Source organism: Barbatula barbatula (genome assembly GCF_947034865.1).
Source record: "Barbatula barbatula genome assembly, chromosome: 21".
NCBI lineage: Eukaryota > Metazoa > Chordata > Actinopteri > Cypriniformes > Nemacheilidae > Barbatula > Barbatula barbatula.
The window spans coordinates 19,220,437-19,233,912 of record NC_136784.1 but is presented as its reverse complement, the minus strand read 5'-3'; the positions used below and the strand labels follow the sequence as shown (position 1 = coordinate 19,233,912).

General features: G+C 42.4%; 1 protein-coding gene across 2 annotated transcripts in view; it reads left to right on the top strand.

Moving 5' to 3' along the window:
• Window positions 1-13,476, top strand: part of ldlrad4a (low density lipoprotein receptor class A domain containing 4a) — a 71,730-nt gene that overhangs the window by 52,096 nt on the left and 6,158 nt on the right. The window contains exon 1 of one of the 2 annotated variants that reach the window (XM_079484983.1): window positions 683-1,064. The exons of the other annotated variant lie outside the window; for it this stretch is intronic. Coding sequence (XP_079341109.1) covers window positions 956-1,064 — 109 coding nt within the window. The 5' untranslated portion in view covers window positions 683-955. Of the gene's footprint in view, window positions 1-682; window positions 1,065-13,476 lie in introns of those variants that run through there. 2 annotated transcript variants of the gene reach the window in all.

The window sequence follows — 13,476 nt, the reverse complement described above, 5'->3', positions numbered from 1 at the left end:
CCACACTTAAAATCTCTAGATTTCATCGTATAAAATGAAAGAATAGCAATAAAATGGTGATTCTTTTAAGAACATATATCCAAGATAAAAGATATAGCATAACCTTTGACAGTTCAGACACAAATCAATATTCATAGTTTTCTTCAAAATTTGCGCTAATAGGCTGATAAAACCTCTGGCAATTTCCATGCAAATATCTCCAAGTTTGATATTATGTTGTCTAGTCTCATACACCCTGAGTGTGACTCAAATGTCCGTTTTGGAACCACAGTGTTTCACAAACTTCACTCGGCCGGACATTCCCCACAGCAAACCGGTCCGGATATATTTATAGACCGCAGACAGTTTGGGACAGAAGGGGGTGTCTGACACATCTGCTGAATATCTGCTAGACTGTGGGGTCAGCCCAAGGTTAAAGCCTCTTCAATGCCTGCCTTGACTGCTCGTGGCTGGCACTAATGAGTGTGTGTGTGTGTGTGTGTGTGTGTGTGTGTGTGTGTGTGTGTGTGTGTGTGTGTGTGTGTGTGTGTGTGTGTGTGTGTGTGTGTGTGTGTGTGTAATTCTAACCGCTCACACACACACACACACACACGCAGTTCTCTCTCTCTCTCACCACTGCCATTGTCAGCGCCAGCCTCCCTCCCACAGCTCGTGTCTGTCTGTCTGGAGCTGCTCCCCTCTCGGAGGAGGGAGGGACGCGAGGAGGTGGGGTGTGAGCCTGAGACGGTCACGGAAAGCCATTCTTCTGAATGAACGCGAGACGAAAAGACCGTCAGGATGCGGGGAACGTATTTACCATAGACCGACCGCAGCGAACGCGAGCGACTATGGCATGACGCGCGAGCGAACCGAGAGGCCGACAGCGGACTGCTGCCGTGAAAGTGTCCGTCAGTTCGTGTGAGGGCCGCGGCCGGCGGCTCTCTCGCCCCCGTCCCGTCACTTTCCCCGAGCCTCCATGCGAAACATCACGGTCCCGGACAGCAGCTCCAGAAACAACAACGCCAACTCCAATGACACATGCTCCTGCAACTGCACCCTATCCCAGCCACAGGGAATGGATATATGTAAGTAGGGCGGGATTTTCCCACCGACTGCGGTCGCGAATTAAAAACGGTTCCGAACGTCTGAATATGCAAACGGCTTCTTTGAAGCGCGTGGAAACTGTTTCCGATTCAAACGTTCGAAAATGTTTCATTTGTATCAAAGTTCCATTTCCGAAATCTTTGGGTTTTTCTTTGACGGCGGATACGAAGCAGACAGTGTCTTGGTTATCTTATTCTGAGGTTGAACTGATCGTTATCTGTCAGTATTTCGCGTGCACACCAGACGAATTTGGCTGTGGCGCATTGAACCATTTGTTCAACCCTCCCAAAAAAACGCATTTTCCGCGGCACTGGTCGTCTTTATAAGCGATCTTAAAGATTGATAAAACACAGGCTACCGAGTGAATGTTTCGGTGAGCTTTTTTGGAACAGAACCCATTGCATCGCCTTAACTCCATCACTTCTGCTGTATTCCCAGACGAACACACCTCTACAGTTGACCAGATGCACTCATTCCCACCATTAATGCACAATGTGATCACATTTTACATTAGTGTCATGTTACATGGGAACCAGACTTAATGTGCCCTTATACTTTGTGGACCTGCTTGTTGTTATTACTGTAATGTAAAGTGTAGCCGGAGATCTTTATGTACGTCTGCTGAGGCTATTGCTGGAAATTGCGGTCCGCTGCAGCCGGTCAGTCGACGCTTCCCCCCTTCAGCTCAGACCGGCTGAGACTCTGGGCCGTCTGATCCACAAAAAGGACAAAAAAGCCTGTCATAATAAGCACTCGAGCCAGCTATTTCTGCCCCAAGTGGGATGAATTATTTAAAGTAAATGCTTCGTATGAAAGAACCAACCCGCTTTCTGAAAGGCCCCTGGCTGGTAGTCGACGCTGATGTGTTGGCCCAGAAACTTTCCTTCGCTTGTGAATTTGAATTCGTTTCCGTGCTGTTAGATGTATGACGCACACGCCGAGTCCCATGGCTAGACCGCAGAAGAGAGAATGGGAAAAGAGATTGTGTGTCTGGGATAACACCAGGTGACATTTCACTCCAAAATCAGGGTGTTTTGCGGGCCATGTTTGAGGACATATTCATTTAATATAAGTGACGTCATTTCGTTTTATTTTTGGAAGGAATTTCACCCGGACATGTTTTGATGGTTCTGTGTGTGTGTCAGCACGTAAATGCGTTGTCGCGTTCGTCTCCGTGTCTGTGGTGTTCGGGACGGGCCGTGCAGACAGTGGAATGCCTTGGCGCTCACATTCTACTGCAGTGCTGGCCGCATTCGGGACCAGTGATCCAGCGAGGCTTGGAAACCGAGTGTGAGCTTCTGAATTGGTTACATTAGCTTGCAGTTTCATGAGTGTGCATGTTATTGAACCCTGGTAGTCTCCTTTCCTGTTGGCTTTTCCAGGTCCGGCCCCTTGTTAGCCACTACGTTTTAGGCTCGTCCTACGTCTGAGGTTTTCCAAGCTAAAGGCTGCTTGTCTTATCTGACAACGGCCTTACAGCATACGGCTATTTCAAGAGAAAATAGAACTCGGCTATAAATAGAGCCCCGTGTGGAACGCCACCATAGCTTGCTGTGCAGCATGAAAGGAGAAATACAGGACCATTGCGTCTTCGTTCTGACCGCCTCGCTGAAACTCACAAATGGCTGCACACAAATGGGTTGTTGTTATCCGTTTCCAATGGGGCAGCGGCCAAAGTCAAGCAGCAGAATGGGGAAACAGGATATTGCACAGCATTCAGCTCACTGGTGCGCTGTAGCTCATATGTAAACCATACTCAGGGTTACAAAAACACCATCCTCGTCAATATCTGATCTCTGCATCGGTTTGGCACCTTTTTATTTTCCACTGGCGGGCCGAAGTTTGGACCAGGCTGCAGGGTCAGGCGAGACGAGACACAGGAGTCATAGTTTATTGGTGGAGTGTGCGGTCTACCTCTGTTAAAAGTGTAGAATGGAAGGATGTTTTTTTTCAAAGAGCAACTAAGGGCTATGTCCATCAAGGAGTTTCGGCCGATGTGTACGCTGTGTTTCAATTGTTTCCAACAGAAACGCTGGGTTTTCTGAAAACGTGAGCAGCTGGCGTTTTTTTTTTTTCTGCACCAGAGTTTGACCGGCCGCTTAGTTAAAAAAATGCTCAATTTAGGGCAGAACGGTCAGCTCGTATTTTCCTGCAGCGGCCGCTTTCAGCCTTGTATAAACGCCTCGGTGGACACAGCCCCTGAAAGCAGACAGTTTCAAGTTAATGTTTGTAATGTTGTTTGTGGACCATGTTGGTGTTCAATAATACGGTTTATTGTGATAATTGATGCGCAGAATTTTGTTACCATGGGTGTTGGACAATGCTATGAATAATTGAAGATAACTTTGTAGCTTAATTGTTTACATTTCTCTTAAATCTCCGACACAACCATTGCTAAGGAAGAGCGAGTGTAAACTAAACCCGTGAATGTATATATCTTATACATAATATATAAAGGTACATGGGACATGTACATATACATGTTTGTATTTAATTAAACATCATCGCAAAAAAGTCCTAGCAAATTTTTAGATGAAAATTGATACCGTCACATGCATAGTTGTGCGTACGAATAGTATAAGGATTTAATACTATTGAAACTTAAGCATTTCATTTTAAATTCTCAAAGCTATGACAGGTTTTAATCTACAGAGGAGAAGTTAAAAATAATATTGTGTCCGATAAAATAGGCAATATGGTCTCAGACCTGTTTTTTCTTATGTTTAATATTACAATGTCTAAGTGAAGTTAAGAGCGCAGCAGTGATTCACATTGTTGTTTGTGAGTGTTCGTGAGCCGAACAGTTTGTGAAGTGCACGAACACACAGGAGGGATCCGTAATTGCCTTGTTAGAGAGGTGTCAGTCAAACAACCCTCTGGGCCCAAGCACGCCATCCAGTACAATTTGCATGCACTGCTCGACTCTTCCTCTCCAGCAGCGCTCCAGGGTTGGCTCAAGGTCACAGTCCTGCCCCCCGTAACCCCGGGCAATGCATTCGAAACTAGACTTTACAGGCCCACCCCGGCCATAACAGAGCTCCTTCCAATAATCTAATGCACCTAATGCATGAGCTCAGATGGGGCGTGTGTTTGCGTCTGAGAGCGAGTGTGATGAGGTCACGCTGGAGGTCAGCTGTCACCCCCACACGCTCCGGGGAGGGTGGGTGTCAATAGAGGTTTGAAGGCTCACGGGGGGAGGTCAGCCTGCTGAAGGGTAACCGTATTTATCATTTACAACGCTACTAAAATGAAATGCACTAAAACGCACCGTTTCATTCTTGTCCCATCATTAAACATCTCAAAGACTAACTCCACCATGATTACGGCGTTTGGGAGGCTGTTTTGAAACTTTAGCTTCCCAAGTGACGAGCTCATTTTTACAGTAGTTAAGATGCTTAACAGGGTTACCAAAAAAGCAGCTAGCTACATTGAAGCTATTTAACTTTGTAACCTTAACTAATCATTTGTATTATGCACCGAACACAACTTTTACTCAGTTTTATTTGAAACAGCGTTTATAATTTGCATAAAAATTAATTTCTTTACTTTAACAGGAACTCAAATAAATTTAAATTGTATATGTGCCGCAAGAGTTTCATTTTTGCTTCAGCTCACAAAGCTATAAAACTGTGTGCAGTTCACTGCACAAAAAAAAAATCATTGGCCGCTATCATTGGAAAAAGAGCTTGAAGCTGCTGTCACTTCCGAATAATGTTGTTTGTAGTTTGTAGCATCGCTACTTTTAGGTCCCCATCAGCGACTGGGTTGCCAAAAAGGCAACCTCTGTTGGTTGGTGTGTTGTTGGATTGTTTCACCAGGGTATTCTGGTTGTCTTTGGAAGGCAGAAAGGGAGCAGCTCGTGGGGTGGAGTGCCACCCTTCGCTCCTGCCAGCGATAAACTTTGCCCTCTGACAGCAGCAGCTGAGCCTCTCCCCGCAGCAGTCAGCCAGCCTTGACATTGGCCATGGTCCCCTCTTTTGTGTCTGGTCCCCCATCCTCCCGCTGGGATTCTCCACAGGGCCCCAGGGACCCGTCTCAGAGGTGATTGGTAGTCATGCAGGGTGTTTGCTTGTTCTTATGGGTCTGGCAGAGTCGTATCTGGATAGACCTGTGTATGCAGACTGTCTGATGGGGGGAGTTAAAAGTGCATGTGTTTGGGTTTTGTGAAACCAGATGACCAGACTTGTGTCTAATGGCAGCTTGTTTTTGTTTTTTGAGGTCGTTTGCTTGTAGGCAGTCTCAAAATCTGGCAACAAATCTTGTTAAAGAAGTATTATCAGTTAGGGATGTAACAATATAAGTGATATTGTGTTATCGGTTTTATCGCAATAGCAAAATGTGTTATCGGTTTTATCGCAATGACAAAATTGTCTCAATATTATCGTGGTCACATGACTGTATGAAACAATAGGTCTCAGCTTAACATAGAGAATGTTACCTTTGGCAAGGTCCATCTGGTGCAATTACTTTATTTTTTAAAAGGGATTTTTAGTACCTATCTCATACTATTAAACATACCTCTGAGCAACAGTTATGATTAGAGGATAAAGAAAAGAAGAAGCTTGTGCCACGTTTCAAAGTCATCATTTGTCTTTTTAAATATTGCAATAAATACCGTACCGTGGACTTTATATTGAGGTATTATCGTACAGTTAGATTTTGATATTGTTACATCCATATTATCAGTATAATGCAAGTTTTTATTTTACTTGAGTGATCAAATGTTCAACACTGTCTCTAAAAATACTAACAATGTACTTTAACAACGACTTTGTGAGCATTAGTTAAGCACTACTAAAAAGGTGTGATATTTGGAAGGGTATTTATTTCAGTATGTCTAACTGTAAAGCCATAAGCAGAACATGTATAAATAGTCAAACTGGTTTGTGAACACAGAAGAGGACGCTTAAAAAACCTCAGTGTGGTTTTCAAAACATTCTCAGCAGAATGCAGACGTATCTGCAGCGGTGTCGCTGTTTAGTTTTTAACCAGGAATGTAAACGTTTTTTTCTGCATAGCACACAATGTCTGGCCTCCTTTCCGCTGATTTTTTGTTGTAAAATGGTGCATTGGTGCTGCGAGCGAGAGAGACAGACGAGCAGACGCAACAGAATCAGATCAGACGTGATGTTATCAGACTGCGCGTCTCGCACCCATCCCCTTTCATCAGGAGTGCGTGCACTGGGTTCTGCTCCCAGACATCACCCCGCCTGCCCCCTGCTTTATTCTCTCGGGGTTCAAAGGTCAGAAAGTCGTCGTGGTAACCCTTCGCCTCGCTCTTATTCATCGTGTCTGTTCACGTGGAGTGCAGTCTGCTTGATTTAAATATAAAAACAAATCTTCTTTGTGCTGGCAATTCACTTGGAAAAAAAGCCCTGTTTTATAACTGGGACTCGATGCTATATGTAGCATCAGCACAAAGGTAGATTTGAGTCATTTTTTATATGTGTACAATTAGCAATGACATTTACAAAATGTTATTTTTTCCTTGTGTTGTATTGCCTCAAAGAGCCTACAAGAAAACAGCATTACTAGTTTAGGTTGATCAGATAACCATTATTAAGCCAAGCAAAATTAAAATGTTTTCAGTAAGTAAATAAGTGTGGTTAAACATAAATATAATAAATGATCATAGCCTGGTTGTGTTTTTTTTACTAAATGAACACAGAAAACTATTTCATTCACATGATTCATAACAATACAAAATAATAAATGGCAATATTGACCTAGTTGTATTTCTTGATAAACCATTTGAAAAGCACGTAAACAGCCATGCGGGGGCTACAGCAAATATTCATTTCATCTAAATGATGACACATTTATTATTAATTTATTATTAGGTTTTGAATTGATTCATGGTTATGAATCAAACATAACTAACAGCATTTTATTACTCACGTTTAACTCACAGAATCTATAAAAACTTCTCCATCTTAGTACTCTGACATTGAAGTCGCAGAAACTGGGGATTATGTACCTGGACTTTGGGCCACTAATGAACTAATGGCCAAATAAAAACGTGCATTAAACATTTTGAGATTTATGACTTTACTTGATTTATATGCACTTTTCTAAAGAAACTTTATCAAAGGTCTTTGACAGAATGTTACATGTACATTTGTAAGTCGTTTTGGATAAAAGCGTCAGCTAAATGGATAAATGTAAATTCTTTGAATTTACAAAGAGCGGCATTTTAATACATTGTTTATTTTCATTTTTACATTACGTCATTACATGATTTAATTTAGCAATATATTTGAATTATGTGATATAAATCCGTCACAGCTTTGTTGTTGTGTGGCTGGTGACTGATATTGGGGGTGGAATGGGGTCTGACCCTCATCTGAAAGTCTGTCAGGATCTGATTATGTTGGTCGCCCCTCCCTGCACCTGAGATGGAGGAACATTATTTTATTAACACGAAGACAGCAGTTTGCCCGGTTTCATTTAAATTAAATAAATTTTTAGGAAATAAGAATGTTTTAAATGTGGAAGATATCACATTTCTACTCGATTATTGCAAATATTTGCTCAAATATTTAAGTTTTGAATGAGTTTATTTCACATCTGTTTCCATTGCTGGATCAACCAACAAATAGTCATTTACACCTCTGTGTGTTTATTAAGGATCAAAGTGATGCACCTTTTGACGGCCAAACGTCAACATTTATCAGACAAATCTTTTGTTGTTTCGAGGCTCGATCATCAACCACTTACCGTATATGTTCACAGGAGATGATGCACTGAAGGTAATGTTCCTCTGACAGCACATGGAGTGCAAGGACTTGTTTGTGTGTTAATCTGGTGAGTCCGTGTTCAGACAGGGTGGGTTTCTACCTTTACTTGTCATACAGCAGCAATTGGTGATGTCACATGCAGAACACCGTCATAATCACAGTCATGATGTTGACACCATGTTCACTGTTATCTCAGCACTATGTTTAGAGGACATTTCTCCTGCCAAGACTAAAGCTAGCAATGCTTAGCAGACTTTCTTTATGGTTCCCCTCTGTGATCATTTCCATTATCTCTTCGGTAAGAGTAGAGTTTGTCTGGGGTTTGCCGGGCTGTTTCAGAGCTATTTGCACTGCGTGGCTTGTGTCTGTTGTGAGCTGCTGAGTTATTTGCTCTCCGGTCGTTCGTGTTGTTTGGTTCATGCAGAGAATGGAGACAAAATGGAGGAAAATAGAGCTTTTAAAATGGGGGTGACTATGCCAATTTCAGTTTTTGATCCTAAATTGAGGGTTGGGCCTAATATTGTCCTGCTTTTGTGTCTGCTTTTTTCTCTAAACGTGTCAACCGAATGCATATTGGTTTTTTTGGTCAGTGTCTGTGAACATGATAATAGTTCTTCTTAGGGCTGGGTATCGATTCTGATACTCTTGATTCGAGTCAACGATTATATATATATATAATTTAAATCCTATAGGTAAGATCAGTAAACATCACATTACAATGGTGAGTAAAAAAATGAAATGAAGAGCCACAAACCTGTATATTAAACTTTAAACACACTTGGGTATATTGAAACAGAACATGTTAAGATACAGTATAACAAACTAAATTTCAATTATATGCCATCATATGAACCGCTGCCTTTCATGTGAAGGAGATGTAAAATTCGACGACAAACCCGCATCCGCCATGTTAATTAAGCAATGACCGATACGCTCCCTGTTGTAACATCCACCCGTTGTAAAAGGTTAAGTGACATCAAGTGTAGGGATGCACCAAATGAAAATTCTTGGCTTAAGCCGAATCAAAATTGAAACACTTGACCAAAGAACGAATACCAAACATGGCTTTTCGTATTTATGTAGCCAATTTTTCACAATTGCATAAAATGAATGGTCAATATGCTTTTTATCTTTTGTCTTGCTTTTTAATATAATTCAATATAACTTAAAATAAAATTGTGCAAAACAAGTAGGCTAAATGAAAACAAATCAAATTGCGCACTCACTTCTTGAATAGCCTATATTGGGCCTATAAATGACTTCTGAAAGAATGTACTGTACTCCATACTTTACTCTCTCTACAACAAAACACTTCATTAAAAAGTGTCATTCAACATTATGAGCTAAACATTTTAATAAACAGATTATTATTGGCTACATTGCAAAATTATAAAAAAAAAAACTTCGATGCAAGCAATTCTGACTGACAACCGTTTCAGTTCACTCTCTCCTCCAAGCTCCGCCCACAAAAGCTGACTGTCACTGTTCTCTCAGAAGGAGAAGGTGCACTTGTAGTCCGGATGCACAGAACACACTTTGACAAGTTGTTTAGTACATGGAATTGTGTGCACTCGACCACTGTATGATGTCAAAGGATGCGCGAGTGGCGGGGGTACTGTCAGACCGCCCACTCCAGTCTGAAGTACAAAAGTTACCGACCAGTAAAACACTTTCATTCAGAAATTTACTCCGCCGCAGCAAGGGACTGCGTGTGTCTTTCTCTGACACTATAAATGCTCCACACACTGTTTAATGGTCGCTGCATTAATAAAGCGCGTCTCTCTCGCTCTCTCTCTCTTCCTCTCTACGCTGGTTGCTGCTTGATCACACATGCACATGCTTTTTTTGCCATTTTCGGCAGAATATATTCGGTTGCTGAACATTCGGTGCATCCCTAACCTAGTGGATAATATTAGCAATAACATTCATGTTAATGAATGTTCAGTGCTTGCAGAAATATGAAATTAAAAAATGCATTCACAGCTTTTGACAATCGATATTGAATCGACCGCATTTTAAAAAACATTTAATAGATATTTGCCCAGCCCTAGTTCTTCTAACATAAAATGTAAATGTACATTTTCTTTGTCGTAATGTGCACTTCTATTCAGGATGCGAATGTCTATGTAGTCTGTAGACAGCAAGGCAACAGAGCTTTAGGAGCATAGTTGCTTGTAATATATAATAGTTGCCATGAATAGTGGCGATGCTAAAAAAGCTCTGATGTGCTCAGTTGCATCCGTGCAGGACACTGGTCTCATTTCGCCCCCTTAGGATATGGGTTGAGATGAGTTGTTCTGAAATGTGGTATCCCAGCATGCCTGCTCCTTGGACAAGAGACCACCTGTAAGAAACCGCCGCACTATAGAATAACATGTGGACGAAATGGGATTATGAGGATGAAAGCTGTATCTAAATTCATGTGTGAGAATGCATACTTAGGAGGTACCAAATGAAGGTTTTCTAGAGAAATATATATATATAATCATTGCAGAGTGCATGAAAGCTGTGCTAAAAGAACATCATGTACCAAACGCTATTTGATGAAGAACTAAACCCTGGGCTGCGTCCTGTTTCGAGGGGATATGACTCAATCGACCTTTGCTGAGAGGAGGAGGAAGGGGCTGTTGGATTGAAGAAGAGTAGAGGGGTGTCAGACAATATTCATGGTAAACTGGCTCACCAGTGGGATGAGATGAGCTGTAGGTAGGGGCTGGACGTAGGGGGGACTCTGTAGCAGGTGGTGTCCAGGCCCAGGCAAAGCTTATCCTGTACAGTCTTACCAGGAGGTTAAATAATTAAAGAAAAGTGGGTGTTATGGCATGGGGAGTCTAGACGTGTCTGGCGCCCGTATGGGGCGTCTTTTTAATACGAGAGCTTTATCTCAGATTAGAGAGCGAGGTCAGTGGCTTGTGCCCTGCTTGGGTGACAGTGCTGCCTTTGCCAGCGAGGCACCGACTGCCAATGGCACGAATAAATGCTCCCTATTTTTAAACGCTTCCTGCGTTCATTTTACTAAGCTTTTTTGCATGATCGAATACAGAGTGCATCAAGTCCAGGGTCTTGATTCATTTTTTAGGGCCGTCCTCTGATCTCATTTGTTCCATAAGACTCAGTTTATTGGTGTGTCCTTTCCTTTCCTCTGTCTCATACATTTTCTCTCTCTTGCACTCCCATCTCTTGTGTTTTTTATACACCTTGTGTGTGAATGGAAAATGTCTGTCACACGGAATAGAGCCGCCTCTCTCTTCCTCGGTTTCCTAAAAAAACGAGACAGTTCCACAAGGCATAGAAACCTCTCTTCTTTCATTTAGTCTTGTTTTTGGCTTTCATGTTTTCTGCCTTTGCCCCTTCCATAGCCTCTCATAAAGTGACTCATGACATGTTGCTAGGGAATGTTCTAGAAAGGCGCATTTACTGCAGCCGTGAGATACAGTTGTGTCTTCCCTTATCATCGTGCAGTCTTTCTTACAAGTCTCTGGCCCACATGGGCGTCTGGCAGGGCCCTTTCCTTTTGTCTGGCATTCTGATGGGACAACTCAGATAACACAGAAGAAGGGGGGCAATTCCTCCTCTCGAAGGTTCCTATAATGCCTTTTGTTGTCTGGTGTATGCTGTGATGTGGGCGAATGGATGCTTAACTAGATTTCAGATTGTGCTAGATCAAACCGTGCTTTTATCGCCGGATCTCTGTTTCCAGAACAGTCCACAGTCAAGCCGGGCAAAGTAAGTGGCTGATAGCTTTTAGGTAACTACGCCTAGTTGGGTGGGTGATGCTCATTTTTACACGTTGTTTTTACTCAGTGCACCACAAAAGAAATGTGTTTTTCCCTGGACCTTGCTGCCTTGCCATGCCGATGAAGTCACTTGGAAACAAGTTATCCAGCCTGCACACACACACAACTCTTTGCTGTGGAAATCTGTTGTGTAATGTGTGCTTTGGTATGAAGTCAAAGCCCAGTCTGAGGAGTTTTCCTCACAACTGTGAGCTCGACTGTTGAATCTGGCATGACATATGCGCCTCTTGTGCCCGACTCCATGAGAATTGTACTGTACTGAGGAGACATTGGGGAGAGATGGAGCACAGATGGCTCCCCATTCTCCAGCCTTTCCCCCACCTCCTCCACCCTCTCCTTTTCTTTCCTCCTCGATCGTGAGAGCACAGCTGTTTTTCTTCTGTTATGAAACTGCCGAGAGGAGGAAACAGGAAATGGCTTTATGAAATATAGATCTGGTGGCCAGACTCGGCTGTCTTTGCAGCTTTGTGAGCATGGTATAAAAAAAGAACGCAAGCGAGAGGGGAAAGCGTTTTGGATAGGCTTATGTAATGCCTCCAACCTTCTCTTCAGCTCAGAAACAGAATGGCCCCACAAAGGACAAACAGGACTTTTTAACCTTCGAGATGAGGTGACGGTTACTTGCTCTATTTGAACGATCCAGTTCGCCTAAGAGCCTGTTATAGTCTCGGTGACAGGTGTTAGCACACATCTCCTCTTAGCTATCAACACAATGGGGCGGCATACATAGCGGTAAGAGGATTGAGCTGTCTTATCTCAGGGAGTCCAAGCAAAGCTAACCTGAATCAGCCCAGCTGCCTTTCTCTCCCTCGGTCTAAGGCTCGCCGCTGTGCAGTTATATCGGGACGTTATAGCAGTCTGTTTACATTTCTGGCCCATTGCAAACAGGCCGATGATGGTTTGTTGTGTCTGCTCTGTCTGGGTTTTGGGACGGTAATCATAACATATTAACAAATCTTCCGGGAATGCCCTCACGTCTGGGTTAGACACCAAAGTCGCCCTATTAGCACAGTGAAGGTTAAACAAGCCTTTGAGGATTTAATTTAAGGATTATGAGTTTTCATTATCTTGCGAAACTAACGCTATAGATTGAGTTCATATTGAATTCCGTGTCGTATCCAAGCAATGGCTAAGTTGGCTATGACAGAGCAAAACCAGAAATATCCCTTTACTTCAAGGGAGGAGATTTCGTATTTATATTGCTCTGAATGCGACGAAACACGAAAGATCCATGTAAGCAACAATAAACTCAGCCATGTATTGTTTGTATATTGCAGTGTTTGGGTCAGAACCATTCTTAAGGAAGAAAAGGTTGAGGCTACCTGACGTCCCAACCCTGCCTGGCCACCTGGAGAAAATACCTCTACTGTGTTATACAACAGCAGTGGACATTCCTGGATGAGGGACTTGGTAGTCTCCAGTTCTCCAGCTCAGATGAACCTTGTTGTCTCTGGGGTTCGGATGTGTCAATTATAGGCGAGCCACTTATCTCAGGAGATGAGACACGGGACTGGGTTCATGAGACTATTAAGACCATTTATAAAGAAATCCTCAGTGATGAAATAAATAGGGAAAATAGTCTTTTATTCACCTTAAAACACAAAATGCAAAAAAAGTTGGCATTATAATATCAACTTGTACTTTATGAAAAACATCAAAGGTCTATTTTAATGAATTAGATCATGCTGTAATAAATATGTAAATACTGTGAAATATTTAGTCACAAACTCAATTGACAAGCACAAATGATGGTTTGTTTTCTTAAGTTCAAGAGCTGTGGTTGTTTTCTCTATATGCTTTTGCATAGTGCTCAAGTTAGCAGAGGTGGCGATCACATCACACAGTCAATCCTTCTTCCT